The sequence below is a fragment of the Castor canadensis genome, chromosome 3, assembly GCF_047511655.1.
Source record: "Castor canadensis chromosome 3, mCasCan1.hap1v2, whole genome shotgun sequence".
In the NCBI taxonomy this organism is placed as follows: domain Eukaryota; kingdom Metazoa; phylum Chordata; class Mammalia; order Rodentia; family Castoridae; genus Castor; species Castor canadensis.
Window position 1 is genome coordinate 92,608,568 of NC_133388.1, and position 21,287 is coordinate 92,629,854.

At 33.8% G+C, this 21,287-nt stretch overlaps 1 protein-coding gene across 1 annotated transcript; it reads left to right on the forward strand.

Annotated features, from left to right (window-relative positions):
* The first annotated feature begins 16,095 nt into the window (after nucleotides 1-16,095).
* Nucleotides 16,096-17,022, forward strand: LOC109679946 (olfactory receptor 4N5). The gene has a single exon (XM_020154982.1). The coding sequence runs from the start codon at nucleotides 16,096-16,098 to the stop codon at nucleotides 17,020-17,022; it is 927 nt and encodes a 308-aa protein (XP_020010571.1).
* The last annotated feature ends 4,265 nt before the right edge of the window (nucleotides 17,023-21,287 follow it).

Consider the following 21,287-nt stretch of genomic DNA (forward strand, 5'->3'; position numbering starts at 1 on the left):
ATTTGTGTGTGTTGAACCATGTTTGCTTCCATGGAAAGAAACCAATTTGATCATGGTTTTTAATGTTTTTAATGACTTGTTGAATTTGATTTGTAAGCATTTTGTTTAGAATTTTTGCATTTATATTCATCAAGGAAAGTGGTCTATAATTTTCTTCTTTTGTTATATCCATAAGTGGTTTTTGGATCAGGGTAATACTGGCTTTTTAGAATGAGGTTGGAAGTATTCTTTCTTTTTCTATTTCATGAAATAATTTGAGGAACATTGGCATTACTTCTTCTTTAACTATCTTGTAGAATTCATCATTGAATATTTGCAGCCTTGGGCTTTACTTTGGTGGAAAACTCTTTGTTACTGCTTGTTATCAATTTGTTTCAGTGGTTTATATCCTCTTAATTCAATTTTGGTAGGTCATATACATGTAGAAATATCATTTTTTAAAGATTTCCCAATTTATTAAATGTGGGTTTTTAAGTATTTCCTATTTATGTGGATTTCATTTGGTATTTGTTGCAACATCCCATTTCTCATCTCTAATTTTATTTATTTTCTTCTCATATTCCTTTTGTATAGTTTAGCTAATGCTTTGTCAATCTTGTTTATCTTTTCAAAGAACCAACTTTTTGCTTCACTGATTGCTTCTGTAGTTTTATTTGTCTCCACTTTGTTCGTTTCTGTCTTGATCTTCCATATTGATTTCCTTCTGCTCTTTTGGGATTTGACTTGTTCTTGTTTCCTTAGCGCTTTAGAAATATAGTTATGTATTTATTTGAAATTGCTCTGATGTTTAATGTTGCCACTCATTGTTATAAATGCTTCCCTTATTACTGCCTTTGCCATGGCTAGTTTCTACTAAGTTGTGTTTTCACTTTCATTTGATTCAATGATTATTTTTATTTCCTTTCATATTTTTTAAATGACCCACTGATTGTTCAAAAGTGAATTGTTCAATTTCCATTCATTAGAATATTTTCTGTGGCTTCTCTTTTTATTGTTTTCTAGTTTGATTCCATGTGTTCTGATAAAGTACAATAAGGTATTTCAATTGTCTTGCAATTCTTAATAATTATTTTATGTCCTAAAATACTGTCTTTTTTGGAGAAAATTTCATGGACTGCTGAGAAGAACGTTATTTAGTTGCTGTTGGATGGAACGTTCAGTAGTTATTTATTAAGTCCATTTGATCTTGAGTATAATTTAATTCCAATATTACTTTGATTTTTTCATCTTGATGTATCTACTGGTGAGAGTATGATATTAATATCACCCACAATTATTGTTTTCAGGTCAATTTGAGGATTTATATCCAGTAATGTTTTCTTTATGAAACTGGGTGAAGTAATATTCAGTTTGTATATATTAACAAGTGTTAGATCTTCATGATGGGGTTTTTTTGTCAATATGAAGTGATCATCTTAGTCTACTCTGGCTACTTTTGGTTGAAGTCACTTTTGTCATATGTGAATACAGCTACACTTGTTTGCTTTTGGCCTGTATTTACTTGAAAGAATGTCCATTCTTTCACTTTAAGCTTGTGTTTCTCTCAGTGAGGTGTATTTCTTGCTGATTTTTTGGCTGTACTTGGGTTTCAACTCAGGGCCTTGCACTTGCTAGGCAGGATCTCTATTACTTGAGCCTGGCCTTCATCCTGAGATATATTTCTTATAGGAAACAAATGACTGAGTTTTGTTTTATTATCTAGTCTGATAACCTATGTCTTTTGATTCAACAATTGAGACCCTTAGCATTCATTATTATTATCGAAAGGTATGTAGTATTACTGCCCTTTCATTATTTTCTTAGTGTTTGATTCTTTCACATCATTTGCTCATCTATCTAGTGAAATTTATTTTTCCTTTATTTTCATGGTTACATTTATTTTCCTGTTTGTGTATAGGATTACTTCAAATATCTTCCATAGTGCTCATTTTGTGGTCATATATTCATATAATTTTTGTTTGTCATGGAAGGTTTTTATTTCATCTTCCATTTTGAAGGATAGCTTTGCTGCATCTAGTAATCTAGGTTGGTTGTTGTTTTCTTTCTGAACTTGAAATCCACCATTCCTGCCTTCCTGTCTTAAAGTTTCTGATGAGAAATTTGTTCTTATTATAATGGGTTTGTTTTGATAGGTGATTTGGTGCTTCTTCCTTGCATCTTTTAATAGTCTTTCTTTTAATTAATGCTTAACTCTAATATGTTTTGGGGGGATTCTAGTCTGGTGTTGTCTGTATGGAGTGTTAAAGGTCTCTTGTAACTGAATGGGCACTTTCTCTCAAGATTAAAAAGTTCACTGTATTAATTTATTCAATATATTTGCTTTACCTTTATGTTGTTCCACTTCTCCATCTTCTATGCCCATGATCCATACCTTTGGTGCATTTTCAGTGTTCTCTGGGATTTTTCCCTTGATATTATACTTGTACATGCATTGTGCTTAAAAATTGCAATCCTCTCTGTGGCATTTCCTCAACATTTTCCCCCTTTCTGTGTTGTTTACTGTTTTCAGCATGTTTTTTGTATCCTGTTCCTACACAGATTTGATATATATCATCATAGTTCACTATCTTTCTTTCCTTCTCCCTTGGTCTCCATCCCCAGTCCCACTTCTGGGTACATATTCTGTACATATTTTATGAAAATATAATATTTATTGTATTTGTATGGGATTATACTCCAAATATGAGAGAAACCATGCATCTTTTGGCTTTCTGAACATGGCTAACCTCACTTAAGATGATGTTCTCCTGTTCCATCCATTTACCTGAAAATGACAAAATTTCATACTTCTTTATGGCTAAATGAAATTCCATTGTATATAAATACCACATTTCTTAATCTATTCATATGTTCTGGGGCATATTGGCTGTTTCCATACATAGCTCATCATTTTGAATAATGCTAAAATGAATATAGGTATGCTGGTGCCTTTATTGTAACCTGACTTTCATTCCTTCACTTGTATCCCTTGGAGTAGTATTGCAAGATCATCTGACAGTTTTATTTTTAGTTTATTTAGGAGCCCTCATACTGTTTTCCATAGTGGATGTACTACTTTAAATTCTCATCAAGAGTGTATGAGCATTCCTTTCCCCCCACATCCTCATCAACATTTGTTGTTTGTGTTCTTGATGAAAGCCATTGGAGTGACATAGAATCTTAATGTGGATTGAATATGAATTTCTTTTATGGACAGTGATATTGAGCACTTGTGTGTATTTTGGCCATGGTTACTTTGTTCTTTGAAAAATATCTGTTCAGTTCATTTGTCCATTTTTTTCTTTGGATTGTTGATTTCTGGGGAGTTTAGTTTTTGTCCCCCCTGTATATGCTGGTTATTAATTCCTTGTCCGAAGTATAGCTGGAAAAGATTTTCTCCCATTCTGTGGGATTTCTCTTCAGTATGTTAATGATTTTGTTGTGCAGAAGCTTTTTAGTTTTCATGTAATCTCATTTGTCAATCTTTCTCTTAGTTGCTGATCCAGGGAGTTCTATTTAGGAAGTCATTGCCTATGCCTATTAATTCCAGTGTGTTTCTTGTTCTTTTCTCCACCAGTTTCAAAGTTTCATGTCTTTAATACACTTATTATTCAGGTCCTTAATACACTTGAAGTTGATACTTGTACAGGGTGTAATTCACGGATCTAGTTGAGTTTTCTGCACACAGACATCCATTTTTCCCAGAAACATTTGTTGAAGAGTGTTTGGGCCAGCAGTGGGAGTGTGCCTGTGTGATTTGGCATCTTTCCTTGTGAGAAAGCTCTAAGGAACCTGAGGCAAAGGTCTCAGAACCAGATGTCCAGAAAAACAGTGATCAAGGTTCCCCAGATGGCTTCGTGTCCTTCAGATGTAAGTTTGAAGGTTATGCTGACCATGTGCTTCTCCTGCTTCTCTGTTCCCATTTTAAAGGAGACATAACAAAGAGTTAATTTTAACTGTGCTTCCTTGTACTAATGTAACCTTGACACGTAATACTTGGCATGCTTTTTCAGACCAAATGCTCTCTGTGAAAAAGGATTTTATAAAAAACAGAAGTGATCTTCATTAAAGTGGCTTCTGAGCAAGACTTGGTAGTCCCCTCATCCTTTACGGTTCCAGTCACCCAGGTTTTGCCAATAAATGGCAATGAAGAGTATGTCATTTCTTCCTATGTTTTGGGTTCTTTTTTTAAAAACCAGGTGGTAGTGGCTGCCTGAATTTGTATTATGTTTCATTTGTACTCATGTCTGTTTTTGTGCATGTACCATGCTGTTTTTATGTCTATGGCTTTGTATTATAGTTTGAAGTGAGGCATTGTGACACATCCAGCCATCCTCTTTTTGCTAAACATTGCCTTGGCTATTTATAGTCTGTTTTGCTTTCATATGAACTTTAAGGTTGATTTTTCAAAACTCTGTGTTCACTCTCATAAGAATTTTGATAAGAATTGTATTAAACATGTTCTTTTTTAGAAAAAAAATGGCATTCTTGTTTATTTAAGGCATCTATATAGGGTGTTTCACTGTGACATTTTCATTCATATATGTATTATAACTCAAATTGGTTGACTAAACAAAAACAAAACCATAGAACAATGAAGAGCAATTATTTCAAAACCACATATGAATTTAGAAACTATTTAATTTAGGAAATTCTGCTTTAGGAACTAAAGGAGAAAAAAGAAAAGAAAATTTCTGACATTCTAAAAAGCAGTGAGTTAGCCTCAGTTATGGAAGACATATGGAATAAAGCATCTTAGATAAGTCAGGAACAGAGAAGTATGAGAGAAGAACATCCAAAATTACTTTGGCTTGTCTATTGTCACCACATCAGTCAGTAAACAACAAATTGGACTACAAAATCTCCATCATCTTTACCAAGGTACCTTTAAGTATTTTTTGGTTTCTTCTTTATTTTATTTGAACTGCTGATTTTCATGTGATTTCATTATAAATAATTTACTATGAAATAAAATAAGATTTTGAGTTATACATTGTGTTTATATTACCAATAAGTATATGATTGTTCAAAATAATACAATCTACTTGCCACCTCTTCATACCTTGTTTGCTATCCTGAACAAAACAGAGTGCTTAATATACATCATGTAAAATTGGAGATTATTTATTTAACAAAATAAGAAGTCATATGGTTTCTTTTTTTTTTAACTGTCTCATTTAATCCCTGGGGTAATTTTTTTGCCTTTTACAAATTTTGCTTATTTTATCATTTTTACATTTACTCACATGTTTTCTTACATTGCAAACAAAAGTAGCTAATTTTTCTATAATTAAAATTATGAAACATATAAAAAGAATACAAGTCAAACCAGGGAAAGGAGTTTTTCAGTATCAGAGACGTGTAATATATACAGTTCTGATCAGATAGCTCATTTATTGCTTGAGAAAATAATTAACTTTCATTTAAAAACTGGAATTGGCAACAAAGTAAAACCTTCAAATATTGCAGGCAAGAAAACATAGTTATGCTATGGTGTGTGTGTCTGTGCTGTCCCTAACTCATGTTCAAGAATAAACTCCAAAGTAACATGTAAATGACATGTAATAGCTCCTTGGGGTGTTGTTTAGATGAGATTGTGATGTGGACTTTATAATGATAGGAATAGAGGCCCAAGTCAGCAAGCTTGTTCTGTCTTACAATATGAAGTCTCGCACATTTTTGGGATTCACAGCAGGAAGAAAGATCTCATTGACTGTGACAGCACGATTTTGAACATCTCCATCTTCAAGTGATTAACTAATTAAACCCTTGTTCTTCATAAATCACTCAGTCTGTGATATTCAGTTATAACAATGGAAAACAAGCCATGACACTTTCACTAAATTAAAGGATTATAGACAAAATTTAAAATTAGAACTCAGACAGTATTTTTGGTAAGGAATTTCTACGAAGAAGACAAATATAAACTGTGTCAAAATAAAGAAAGATGCAAAAACTGTCCATTTTCTCTTTGAAGCTAGCCTCATAAAGGAGTAGCAATAGTTCATTTCCTCAACCCTGTCGTGTGTGATGACTGAGAATTTGTCCAGGTAATTCAACAGAAATGTTTTGTACCATTATTTAATTTCTTCCTTATATGAATTATATTTTAATGTCTCTTACCATTTCATTCCTACATTCAAAGATGGATTATTTCTCTCCATCCCCTTAAACTTTGGCTTTGTGACTACTTTGAGTAATAGAATGTCTTTAAACATAGAATTCTGATATTTCCAAGCTTAAGCAGTAGGAATTATTGAAAGTTGCTCATTGTGTTGTTAGATTTCTCAAAATGCCATGCTGGACAGAAGCACACATAAGTACTAAGATTATAGCCCATATGAAGAGAGGAATCCTGAACAACAAAGGGACACAGAGTAAAAGGTCAAGTCATACTGCTACTGATGCAAGATATGTGAGGCCATTTTAGATAATTTGTGCCCAGCCCAGTCAACATCACAAGTGTAAGTATTCATATATCTCTACTGAAATGCTCCCCAAACCCTATGATCATTAAAAATTATAATGACAAAGATTATGGTTTTAAGTCAGTAAGTCATGGTGTATTATGAATAAAGCTATAAATAACTGAATTATAAATAAAATGTAATGTTGGGATGCTGATCTAACAAAAACTGAAAATGTACTACTTTGGGACCAACCAAGTAGCAAAGAAAGGCTAGTAGGTGCGAATGAAACAGCAGTGAGGAAATTCTACCTGAAGGTGGGAAGATTCAGTCAGTATTACATCATAATAAAATGTTAGACAACACTATCACCAAAATTGACATGACATATGAAATTATTATTTGAAAATATCTTTCAGAAGTTTCATATATAGTCCATGGTATGATAGAAACATATATCTTGGTCTTTATCTTGGCCAATATGTTTATGCAAGCCAATAAGTCAATTAGCTATGTATTTGAGGTTTATGTAATTATCCACAAATTATATCTCAGTAAATTTCAGAAAAATTCTATGTATGGGCTGGCACACACATAAAACTGACCCTCAACTTAGATTTCTGAGAATTTATCCTTCATGTAGAAATGTAAACATTTATATTTAATAATAATATAATAGATTGGGATTGGTCAAAATTGCCAAAATTTGCCTCACTACAGATACTTTTCAAAGTTTTTGCCCAATCATAAAGAAAAATCTATGCAGTCATATTAGGAGTTGGAAAACTGAATTTTTATGTGGAAAGTACTTACAATATACATTGTAAGTGAAAATATAAATAAAATATAACATGACATATACTTCAAAAGTACATTTAAAAAGAAGAAGTGTTTCTTCAGAGTCTATTGAAATGACCACAGAATTTTTATCCTTCATTCATTAAAAGCGATGTACCTAATGGAAGAAAACAGGTGAAAATTTCATGAATTTTTAACAAATAAAGTAAAAACACAGGAAAGAAAAACAAAATACAGATGGGATTACATGAAACTCAGAACTTTCTAAAAGCAAAGAAAACAAGAGAGCAAAGAGACAACCTATAAAAGGAGTAAAGCATTTTCAAAATATAACAATCTATTATATTTAAAATATATAGGAACTCAAAGAACACAATAGCAAAAAATAATGATAACCCCATTTTAAAATGTAAAATAGACTAGGTGGAGTGGCTCAAGCCTGTAATTGCAGCTGCATGGTGTATGGAGATTGGGAGGATCACAGTTCAAGGTCAGCCAGAGCAAAAAGTTCACAAGGCTCTATCTCAATCAATTGTGGTGGCATGCACTCAGCTATGTGGGGATGCACAAATAGAAATATAATAGTCTAGGCTGCCTTAGATATAAAGTGAGACCTTCTCTTAAAACTAATGGGGGGAAAGGGTGGAGGAAGGGGAGAGGGGTGAGATATGACCCAAACAATGTACACACATGTGAATAAATGAATAATTAAAAAAAATAAAGTGAATGGAGGAAATTTGAAAAATAATCAATACAATATGGTCTGTCAGAGTGGTTCAACTGGTAGAGCAAGTACAAGGTCTTGAATTCAGGCCCAGTACTGCAAAAACAAATGTGCAATAGATATAAATAGCCATTTCTCAAAAGAAGATAAACAGTCAACAAGTATATGCAAAAATATTCACAATCATTAATTATCAGAGAACTTATATTAAAACCACAATGTGATGTCATCTTACCCAGTAAGAGTGGTTATTATCATAAAGACTGCATAGGTTATCTTTTTGTGAGTATATAGAAAAAGGGGAACCCTTGCACACTGTAGGGATGTGTAAAACATTATGCTTATTCCTCAAAAATTAAAAATAAAACTATCATGTGATCCAGAAGTCACATACCTAGGTATATAGCCAAAGAAAATGAAATAAGTATGTTGAGAAAATAGCTTCACTCCAATGTTTATTGCAGCACTATTCATCATCAGAAGAAATGCAAATGACCTGTTTTCCATTAACTGATAAATATATATAGAAAATGTTAGGCCTATACACAATAGAATACTATTCATCCATATGAACATGTCATTTCCTACAATGTGAATGGAACTCTAGATCATTATGTTAAGGAAAAATGAACCTGGCACAAAAAAGCAAGTCCTGCATGATCTTATTCTAATGTGAAATCTAAATACGTTAATCTTATAGAAGTTGAGTATAGAATGGTGATTGCTAGAGGCTGTTAAAGTAATGCAAAGGAAAGAATGAGGGAAAATGGTGACCCATGTGTACTAAGTAATAGTCAGGAGCAAGAAGCTCAGGTACACTATTGAAGTTTGTTGATTATAGCTAACAATAGTGTACTGCACATTTCAAAAAACTACAAGGAAAGGTTTTGGAAGTTTTAATGAAAAATAGTTGAGGAACTGAACATTTTAAACTGGTTTAAGCAGTATGCACTGTACACATGTATCAAACATCACACAGTACCATTAATATATAGAAACTTCTGTGTTATTACATACCAGTTAAAAATTAAAAGAAAAAAGAAAAAATTCACTCTCACATACATGAACACAAATATGTATCTTTCTTTTCAATGCTATAAAAGTTCCTAAGATGAAAGAACTTTCTCAGCACTGAGGAAGAATAGATCATTATATATATATATATATATATATATATATATATATATATATATATATATATATATATATGATCAAAGCATATATGTTTGTTAGTGTGGTTTGACCATAGTCACCTATTCCTAAAGCACTATGTTAAATACTGAGAAGTGAAATCTCAGGAAAGAATTTCATTATATCAAAAGGTAAAATAAAAACCAAACAAGTAAAAATAAGTAAGAATAAAAAATAAAATTAAAAAGAAGATTTTTCCTGTCATGGTTCTCTCTTTCTGCATTTCTGTCTTTCTTCCTCCCTCCTCCCTCCCTCCATGCTTTTCCTGTATCTGTCTATGTGACTTTGTTGGCATTTCTGCCTTTCTCTTTATTTTTGCCTCTACATTTTCATGTACATCTTTCAATTTCTTTCCTCTTCTCTCTTTTTCAGTTATTTAATACTTGTGGCTTTCTGTTTTTCTAGGGCTTTACCCTACAAATGCATTTTCACACTAGAATAATACAGTGTACTCAAAGTTATTTATTTTCATAGCATACACTAATAGAAAAAACATTGTTTTTCTCTGCTTCTTTAATTTGCCTTTGAACTTCTATTGCACCTTTGACTGAATTAGGCATGAGTTTGAATGAAAGTATTTTTTTATTATTCATTTATTCACATGTGCATACATTGTGTAGATCATTTCTCTCCCCTGCCCCCACTTCCACCTTCTTCCCCCACCCTCCTCGGTTCCAGGCAGAACCCATTTTGTGCTTTTCTCCAGTTCCATTGAAGAGTAGAAATAAACAATAATAAGAAAGACATAGCATTTTTGCTAGTTGAGATAAAGACAGCTATACAGAGAGATTCCTAGCACTGCTTTCATGTATAAATGTGTTACAATCCAGGTTGATTCATTTCTAACTGATCTTTACACTGGCTCCTGATCCCCTTCAAGTGTTGGCCTCTGTCACTTTAAAGTTTCTGTATTAATTCCTCAGTATTCTTAACTGTGTACTGCATTTATTTTGTAAAACTGAAGTTTCTTGTTTTAATTTTAATGTGATCCAGAGTCATGCATGTTCCATTTTAAGATACAATAAAAAGCAAAATAAGAAAATGTTTTATGATTAAATAATTTTCTCTTATATCATATTCTTTAGTTGAGAAATAGAAAGGAACCCATGCAAAAATGAATAACTATTATTACCAAGGTGACAACAAATAATTTATTCTTTCATTTGAGGAGAAACTCCCTATAGGAACAGGAATGACACCATAAGGTCCTTTATTTAAGGATAACTTATCATCATGAACTTTTTTGACATAATATGTTCTATCTCACACTTTCTCAAAAATAGTCACATACTAACATTTATTATTGACATAGACTCATGATTATACATCAATGTCTTCTCATTACATATATGAATTCTATATTAATTTTAAAAATAAATTCTCCAGGCTTATTATTTTCATTGTCTGTATAAATATGTGACATTGTATTATCCCCCTCACTGATAAACTATCAAATTCAAGACCCTAACATGACCCAGTGGGGCCTAAACTGCCAAATATTGTGATGTTTTAATACTTCAGTTGTTCGTGTCTTTTTCTTTGTCTGCTTCTTATGTGACATTCCACTAATTCCCACAGGTAGTATTCTACAGGCTTAAAGTAGTTACAATCCCCAAAGCACATTCTGTTTTGCACCACAAATTAGAAGGGAAGATTTCAGAATCTATGATATGCAAACATAAGAATGTAATTTAAGGAAAACTTATGGAATGATCAGTTCATTACCCTTTCATCAAATGGAAGAGGATTGCTACTTATTTAAATAAGGTGAAAAAATTTGTCATCCTTCACATTTAAAAATATATTAAGAAAGAAGAAAAAATTAAAAATATACATCTTGGATAGCTACTGTCTTATAATTCCTGAGTATAAAATAATGCTAAGAAAGAGAATAAGGGTGAGCTTTAAAATTAGATGTGTAGTACTTTGTACACTGACCCTCAAATATGCTTCCTGTCATGTCTGATGCTTATAATTAATTTAAAAGATGTAAAACCTTTATAATAAAAATGAAAACATTCTTAGAGTTTCATCATCTAGATATTAATTTTTCCATAATACAAATGACTTATCACCCCATAAAAAGTTAATGAAATTGGGGATCAGAATAAATAAGAAAGTGTAGGGGAAATCTCCAAACTTTACTGACTTCACAAGTTTGCAACTATATGGAACCCACATTCAGCTAAATTGTGTTTCTACTGTTGTACAGGATCTTGGTATAGAACAATGAAAGAATGCTACTTATAAATCTGAAAATAAGAATGATTGTATTTTCAAATCCTGTGTTAATTAAGAAAAACTGTGTAGATCCTTCTGAGACCCTAGGATCAATACCAGGGCAATTAAGGAAAATCCACTGATATTGTGTCCAGTTTTCATGTTTTACTCTTATTTATCTAATCACTGACTTCTTCCCAAGTTCAATATAAGCAGACATGGAGTGTATACTAATTATATCATTTGGTTTTGATATACTGTCTACTCTGTGGAATAAGGATAGTGGGTGTGTTGTTTCTCTGTTACATACAAAAATACAAAATTTAAGACTAAATGTCTTGCTTAAAATTATACATGGACTGAACTGCGATTATAATTCGTCATTTAGAAAGGAAGAATACATATCAATCCAGAGCTCTACATTAAAACAAATCTCGTTTGTCTCAAGATGAGTTGGAAATGGCCAAAATATGTGAGAGAATGTGAAAGATTAATGTGTGATTTTGATGAGTAAATTTCAAAAGGAAGCATATTCAGCAGGAAAGGATCAACCCTGAAGAGTAAGGTAAGCATTTCCAACCTGTAGAAAATTCAGCAGAGTTTTCTGGGAAGCATCTGTGCTTACTCTGCTTTGGAATGATGAAACAATCCATTGCCTTAGGATTGAACATAAGGAAGGGAGATGCACGTAGAGAGCAAAGTAAAAAATACTGATGATTAAAAGAATCCACATTCTTACAAATGCATATGTTTTACTCTTTCAAATCAGAGGAAGTGGGCTGGCAGAATGGCTCAAATGGTAGCGTGCCTGCCTAGTAAGTGTGAAGTCCTGAGTTCAAACCCCAGTACCACCGAGAGAGAGAGAGAGAGAGAGAGAGAGAGAGAGTCAATAGGGGAAAGTAATGAAGAATATGACATAAAAAGGAGGAAAAGAGAGAAATAGGTAGATAAATTGTAAAAGAAAAAGGATAAAGAAACAATAAAATTAAAAGAAAACATAAAAGAATGTAAGAAAATGAATGAACAAACATATAATTAGCAGGACACGAATGAAACAAGATGAGAAAACAGAAAGAAGCAAAAAGAAGAAAATAGGAATGATGAGTGAGTAGAAAAGAGATAATGTCCCTGATCCCCTGGCTTTGGGATTTAGTCTGATAGCAACTGATAACTGAGGAGTATAATTTTGTCTGCAAACACTTATGAGATTGAACTCTGAGAAAGAGAGGAGGCATATGGGCACCCTTTCTGCCCATGCTTCTGCAGTGTAAGATGTATTTTGAATTAGTTTAAATAACAAGAAAGGTCAGAAATGGAGAGCCTACAACTTCCATGTTAGCCTACACTAAAAATACATCTTTGTCTCACCCAACTAGAACAAACATATGTCCTTGTCAGAGGCGTTATTTGGATTTTATCCCCAGGAGCTCATTTTGTAGAGAGATATGTCCATTCAATACAAATCTGTTCTCATTCTTTGTGATGAGCACAATTAAGAATCACTAGAACACAGAGTATGAAAATGAAAATGAATGGGGGCAGAAAATTTAACAAAGACATTAAATGGTATGGAATTCCATATGTTAGGTGACAGGGATGAGAAATGGATACTATAAATTAAAAGTAAATGAACAAGGAGAGAGATTTCATCTCTCAGATATTCCATGTTTCTTGGAATTGTGACCCTAGAAGAGCAGGAGATAATTAAAAGTAGCTAAACACTGAAATACAAAACATGCAAAAATAGGATGGGGAGTTTCAGATTTCCTAAGTGCAGCTTTCTGCCAGCATAGGGTATGAAAACAAAGGTGAGTAAGTATGTAGTTGGGTAAAAGAGAGGGAAGCTCCTACATCAATTAAGGGGATCTAGTATTTTTCCTATTTCAGTTTGTTTAGAGTGACTATGTGTGTGCTTATACACATGTGAATATCTACAGATATGTGGTTCTGTGTTTTTAGTACTTGTTCCATAACATTTGTCTATTGGTGACAAATGTTAACAGACCTATCAAACTTTGGATGTTTCCTTAGTGGAGGAGGTGAATTCAAGTATGATACATTTTGGTATACTGTAAAAACTATTGTAATGCTACAATGTACCCGCACCCAGCACAACAATAAAACCAAATAAAATAAAACTAAAAAGTAATGCAATGTGTTAATTAAATCTCCAATGAATTCACTTGGGACTTTAAAGCTTAATTTTTTCCTTATTCTTTCCCTTATTTTTCTCTTCTTAGCTCCTCTATATAGGTATGTTATTAATAATTTCTGTGAAATTTTAATTAGGGATTTATCCCAGTCTAGTACCCTTCATATTCCATAGCATGATTGGAAAATGTTGACAAAGTTTTTGACTTAAAGTGCATAATTCAGTGGATTAAAGTTTTTTTAGAGAATTGTGTGATTGAAATATTTCTAAAATATTTTCATTAGACTGAAAAAGTCCTCACATACATTAAATTACTCTCTATCTCACTGCTAGCCCTAGGAAATCCTGATTCCACTTTCTGTTTCTATAAGTTTTTCTTTTCTGGACATTTCACATAAATTAGGATTGGTGACTGTGTCCTTTTCCATAGCATGTTCTTGGGGCTCATTTATGCTGTAGAATAAAAAAGAAATTCATTAGTTTTATTGCCAAATTTGCATTCTACTGCATCCATATCGCTTTTTCAAAATAAATATTAGATACAATAAAATCTTTTTTTGTGACACTGGGCCTGGAACTCAGGGCCTACACCTTGAATCACCCCACCAGTCTTTTTTTGTGATGGGTATCTTCATGATCGGGTCTAGTGAACTATTTACCTGGGCTGACTTCAAACCTCGATCCTCCTGATTTCTGCCTCCTGAATAGCTAAGATTGCAGGCATCAACCATCAGAGCCCAGCATGAAATCACGGTCAATGTTTTTATTTGTAAAATTATAGTAATTTTTTGAATTAGCAATATTTTATCTTTTAAATCATCCACTCAGACAGTGAAATGAACAGTCTTACAATGTGGGTGTTTGCTTATTAATAATGTGCTTGCAGGAAATCAATGTGAGTCAATGCCCTGTATAGCTATCCTTATCTCAACCAGCAAAAACCCTTGTTCCTTCCTATTATTGCTTATACTCTCTCTACAACAAAATTAGAAATAAGGGCAAAATAGTTTCTGCTGGGTATTGAGGGGGGAGAGGGAGGGGGAGGAGTGGGTGGTAAGGGAGGGGGTGGGGGCAGGGGGGAGAAATGAACCAAGCCTTGTATGCACATATGAATAATAAAAGAAAAATGAAAAAAAAAGCTGAATAATACTCTATCGTATGTATGTACCACATTTTTTTAAACCATTATTCTCTCAGTGGGCATTTGGATTGCTTCTACCTCTTGATTCTTGTGAATAAAGCTGCTCTGAATGAGGAAAAAAAAGATTTTGTACTGTAAGTGTAACTGCAAGTCTATAAATCCTTTTAGAAATCAGCATCTTTTACAATTTTTCAAAAAAAAATGTGCTTGTACAATTATAGTAACACAAAAATTCAAAGACAGCACATTTTTAATACAGTGTATAATACTAGAGAGAAGTCTCACTGTTTTTGCACAGGATGGAATTATCTTGTGAATCAACTGGAAAAACATGGTGGTTCTCTGGAGGCCAGTATACAGAGTAAATCTTACTTTTGGATTTTATGACTATAACTCTTATTTAGACAAAATTATAGCCACTGAAGGGGAAATATTTACACAAATAGTATCATGAATTTTTATTTAAGTCAATAAATGATATAGCACCAGTCAAGGAAAAACTATTGACAATTTCCTAATCACTTTAAACAGAGGAATGCACAGCTGTTTTTTTATATCACTTAATAATGAGACAAAGAAATAAATTCATTCATTGTATAATTAAAACCTAATTTCAATTGCTTTAGTTTTCTCATCTCTCAAAAGATTATAATAGGATATTTGCTGTGTATGGTCAATTTCTATTCTATTATGCTTTAATTTTATTAGTCCAGATAGTCAAAATCTTTTATATGTTCTGAAAAAATAATGTACAATGCAAAAATAATAGTAAGATATCATTTGTGTAACATTTTGAGATGTGAAGAAAAAATAGATCATGGCTATGTGCTAATTAAGTGAATCTTGGTAAGTATAAATCAGAACTTAAGAACAAGATGTGGATGAGATGTACTGCTGGGATCTAGCGAGAGTTGTAACTAGGAAATTACTTCTAGTTAGGTGAAAAGTATAGATCTTGCTTAAAATTTTGATGGTTGGTTTGGAGTGGTAATGTACAGCATCTGGACCTTGGAAAGCATAAATTCAGAAAACAAACAGAAAGTGGTTATCAGGAACTAGTAAATGAAGGAGAGAAACAAATGCAGCACCAGTTTGTTCAGTGAGGATGGAGAGAATGTAACAAACCCCGTAGATCAATGTAACAGTTACAAACAGTGAACTACCACTAATAACAAGAACAACCTTGATGATGGCTAAGTTTTGCTTTAACCAGGAAATTCCAAACATACTTCAATCACAGTGACCCAGAATCTTACATGAACATATTTAGAAACACATAGTTAAATGGTAATGAAAATTTTGCTTGAAGATCTGTATATTAGTGAAGAATTAGGATATAAGGTAAAATTTAAGACACAGGTGAATTATAAGGTATAAGTTCATAGAGGCAAATTTTGTTTCATATGGAATAGATTTTTGAAATAAAGGAAAAGGTGTTTATAACTGACAAAACATTTTGCTTTATTCTTCAGATTGAGAAATGATGGAAACACAGAACAGCACACTGGTAACAGAATTCATCCTGCTTGGTCTGACCCAGTCTCAGGATGCTCAACTCCTAATCTTTGTGCTACTCTCAGTTTTCTACCTCATAATCCTTCCTGGAAATCTTCTCATAATTTTCACCATAAGATTAGATCATGGACTTACAGCCCCTCTGTATTTCTTCCTGGGAAACTTGGCCTTCCTAGATGTCTCCTACTCCTTCATTGTGGCTCCCAGGATGCTGGTGGATCTCCTCTTTGAGAAGAAGGTAATCTCCTATAGAAGCTGCATCACTCAGCTTTTTTTCTTGCACTTCCTTGGAGCAGGAGAGATGTTTCTTCTTGTTGTGATGGCCTTTGACCGCTACATTGCCATATGTCATCCTTTATACTATTCAACCCTCATGAACCCTAGACTCTGCTGTGCATTATTGTTGGCTCTGTGGCTTGGAGGCTTTGCCCATTCCATTGTACAAGTGGCCCTTATCTTATACTTGCCTTTTTGTGGTCCAAACCAGCTAGATAACTTCTTCTGTGATGTCCCACAGGTCATCAAACTGGCTTGCACTGATACCTTTGTAGTGGAACTCCTAATGGTCTCTAATAGTGGCCTTCTCACCCTCCTGTGCTTCCTGGGACTTCTGTCTTCATATGCAGTCATCCTCTGTCATGTAAAGGGACGGTCCTCAGAAGGGAAGAACAAGGCTGTCTCTACATGCATCACTCATGTTATCATTGTGTTTCTCATGTTTGGACCTGCCATTTTTATCTACACTCACCCCTTCCAGGCATTGGCAGCTGACAAAGTTGTTTCTCTCTTCCACACTGTCATCTTTCCTTTGCTGAATCCTGTGATTTATACACTTAGAAATCAAGAAGTGAAAGCCTCCATGAGGAAGATGCTAACTCACTATGTGGTTTGCTAAGTGGAATAAAGGAATGAGAAAAGCAAACAAAAAGAAAATCCAGTGGAATCAATTAAATTGTGTCTTCATACATGCATTGAATTGGTCTTTTAGCAAATATGTGTCAAATACTTCTGATTTCCTGACATAATTCTAAGCAAATGGATAAGACAAGTAAGATTATGTGACTCCTAGGGCTGTATTCAACTGGATAAAGACAGCTTACACTATTAAACTAGAAAAAAATTGTAACAGAAAGTGCTATTGCTCTGCTGTAAATCAAAATAGTGTTATGCTGTAGATTGATTAGAGAGGTGTTACTTATCTTACTTTTGCTTGTAAGTAAGTTTTTGTTAAGTGGTACTTAGCTCATACCAAGATGATTTGGGAAAAAAAATCATTTATCAATGAATTATCTGGGGAGAAAAACTCTGTCTGGGAGAATAAACATAAAGATTTTATGATGCTGACAAATTTGTAGACTGTAAAGAGGAATTAAGTAGCTACAGAAAATCAGTTTGAGAGTGGCAGGAGTGATGCTGAAGAGATTAATGGGGCAATTATTTTTAGATACTTTAGGAAATATGCTAAATTATTCAAACTTCCATAGGAGACAACTGAAAGAGTTTAAGATTATCTAAGACTCCTTGATTGACTTAAAGCAGAGGTCTCAAGATTCTGGATATGGGAATAGGAACAGTAAAATATCACTAAGTGGAAGTATCATGTTTTCATGTATTTTTAGAATACTAAAATACTTACTTATTTTTCCTAATCTGGTAGAGGAAAAGAAAGCTGTAATATTTCACCAGAATTGGCCATATAACAGTCTAACTATATTTTTTAAAGAATTGCAAACTTTTTTAGCTATTCCTACTGGCTATATTTTTAAATATTACAAAGGAATTTGAGTCCACCCACAAATGATTTAACCCCAAATACAAGAGTGATATTATATGGTCTGTCAGATGTTATTTCATTGCAGAAAACTAAATACTAAACCACTCTGGATTTTTTTAAATGAGCATATATGATGTATTTTATGTTTGCAAATCATAGAAAGTTCTGGAAGACTCTAACCTGTGGATTTGGAATCTAGAAATAAGTCTTAAAACAGTAACAATAAATTGGTGAGTCAAAGGCATTAGTCTCTTTCTAGCAAGTAGTTATTATTCTCAGCAATTATAGATAGTGGATTCAAAAAACATTTTCACAGCACTTTAATCATGGCTAATGATCAGGAAAATGATCCAGATCTATTCTAACACTACTAGATACCCTTCTTCCACAAAAGTGGAAACTTTACATACTATAGTCACTGCTCACTTCCTCCATTTCCAATACACATTAGTTAAATTTTAATTTTAGATGTCTATGAATGAGCCAGATACACACTGAGTCATATAAGGACTGAAAATAAGCTTCAAACTACCAAAATTCCATTTATATTTAGGCAGGGTTTGTAATTTTTGGCTCTATTGGCATTTGGAAGCAAATAATTCCATGTAAATTTCATATTGTTTAGTAGTAGGACAGACCTCTATTCACTACATGCCAGTAATATCTTAAAGACATTTGCTTTCACTATATTCATTTTATAGTGAGATGAATGACACTTCTGGGAAAATAACATTAACTTCAAGCTATATAATTTACAATTTTTAATAAATAACATTCAAGATGCAAAAAAGAAGGTTGAAATGTGTTATCAAAATATGGAAAAATGATTGGAATATAACCAGAGATTATCAAAAGGGCACATATAGATAATATTATAGCATCAATGATAGTATATTGAAGATAGTAGAAATAAAATGTAGTACATCCATAAAATGTAGATGTTCAAAAGAATATTGGAATATATAAAAACAATTAAATGAACATTTTGGAATTTAAAAATCTGGAATCAGATTTGTTTAAAATTAGATTAGCCTTATGAGAAGATTGAAAGTGAAGTGTAATTTAAGTCAATATAAAAACATGAGGTCCCAAATTCATCCCTCAGTATCACCAAAAAATAAACAGAAATCAAAACAAAATACTTAAATTGCAAAGAGAAAAATAAATGTGAGATGCAATGAAAAGTCTTACCTATGTGTAATTGAAATGCTAGTGAAAAAGGAAATGTGAGAATGGGAAGAACAGAATATTTGAAGAGCTATATGGTGATTACCAAAAACTTTCACAAACTGGTCAAAGACATCAGCCCAAACAAAGAAAGCCAGAAGCAAAAAAGATCCAACTGTATAAATGTAAGACATATAAAAATGAAAGATAATCTTAGGATAAGCTGGGATATGGCAAATTTTCAATCAGAAAAAAAAGGAGAGAGGAGGTCCAAGATGGTGGATACCTGATGGACTCTGGGACATTGACCTGCATGATTTCAAACAGATTGTCCAGATTTTCATGGCAGCAAGGATCAGCTAACACTGCTTTTTCTGCCAGCCAAGATACTATCAATACATAGGGGGCACATAATATTCATTGACTTACCCTTAAATTAACTTTTTATAGTGCAAAACAACTGGGCACAGAGTCAGGCAGCTGCCAGCCTGCCTGTGGTTCACTGGTAGGAAATAGCCAGGGACAGGGGCAGGCATCCCTGGACATCCAATGATTTATTTATTTATTTTTATTGTTTTATTATTCATATGTGCATACAAGGCTTGAGTCATTTCTCCCCCCTGCCCCCACCCCTCCCTTACCACCCACTCCACCCCCTCCCTCTCCCCCACCCCCTCAATACCCAGCAGAAACTATTTTGCCCTTATCTCTAATTTTGTTGAAGAGAGAATATAAGCAATAATAGGAAGGAACAAGTGTTTTTGCTGGTTGAGATAAGGATAGCTATACAGGGAGTTGACTCACATTAATTCCCTGTGCATGTGTGTTACCTTCTAGGTTAATTCTTTTTAATCTAACCTTTTCTGTAGTTCCTGGTCCTTTTTCCTATCCAATGATTTTTTACTTTCTTTTTATTTCTTTTATTCATATGTGCATACAATGTTTGGGTCATTTCTCACCCCTTCCCCTCCTCCCTCTCCCCCTGATTTTTTACTTTCTTTGTTTTTTTCTTTTTCTCTCTTAATTCCCTATACCCTGGGTCAGTAAAGCTAAAACACAACACACAGAAGTGCAGAAAGAGGCCTGCAAGCATCTGGGAGTACCTGAACCTGCCATAATATGTGTGGAACCTCCAATTGCTGTTTACCTGCATAGAACTATCCCTGCCTTAGTATGCCTGCAATCTCAACAACAATAATGGAATGCAGAGAGCTGCACAAAGAAAGTTGCAAGCATCTGGGAAGACTGGGACCCACCAAACATGGGCAGACACAAAACTCTAGTTTGCTGCCTGCCTGTACTGTCCTGTACCTAACCTGTTTTCACTACAGCCAATCTGAAAACAGATGGGTAAACACAACACCATTATCTGTTTTGGAGGGAACCACAAATTCTAGCAAAACTGGGGAGCTGATTGCAAACCACCCCCCCCAAAAGAACAAGGTGGTCCAAAAAAAATGGTGGGAACATTTCCCCTCTGGCTGGTGGGGGGAGGAGCAGAATAAGGGCTGAAAATGCCCATGTGGGGGTAGGGTGACTCAGCAGCACTGTGGTGAAAACCAGGCATTGCACTGTTTTGAAGAAACTAGGAGCAAGCTGAAACTGACAGTCTCCCCAGAAGAAAAGCTCATCTCTAACTCACAGGCTTGTCCTGTGAGTGGAAGGTGTTGATGACTGCTCATTTACCAGTCCCTCATGGAACCACTTCTGAGAATGCACCTGTGCCAGAGCCCCCATCCCAATAAGGTAGCCCGGGCTCAAATACCCAGAGCCAAGTCCCCTCAATGTAGTTCAATAGGGAAGGCCAATATTCACTGCCATGCAACCCAATATGCTCATCTTAAGGAGAGAGAATGTCTTGCCCCTATAAAGAAAAGTCACTACCTGAACCTGAAATCAGAGGAAAGAGTACAGAACACTCATTGAACTGACATTATATATATATGATAAAGATGTATATACATAAATACATCTTTTTATTTTAGTTTTTAATTTAAAATTTTAATTTTTGTCTTTATTCTTCCTCCCATCTTACTGTTGACTAACTCCCTATTCCATTCTGTCCAAACACTAAATCACTCAGCCCTCTATTGTTCACTTTTTGCTCTCTCCAATTTTTCTTTCTCTTCCCTTTTCATCTTCCCTCCCTTCCTCTCTCCTCCTCAACTTCCTCTCCTCCCCTGCACCAGTTCCCTACTACCCCATCCTCTTCAATACGT

Excerpts from the sequence above, each read along its gene's own strand:
- LOC109679946 (XM_020154982.1), top strand. The coding sequence starts at position 16,096 with ATGGAAACACAGAACAGCACACTGGTAACAGAATTCATCCTGCTTGGT.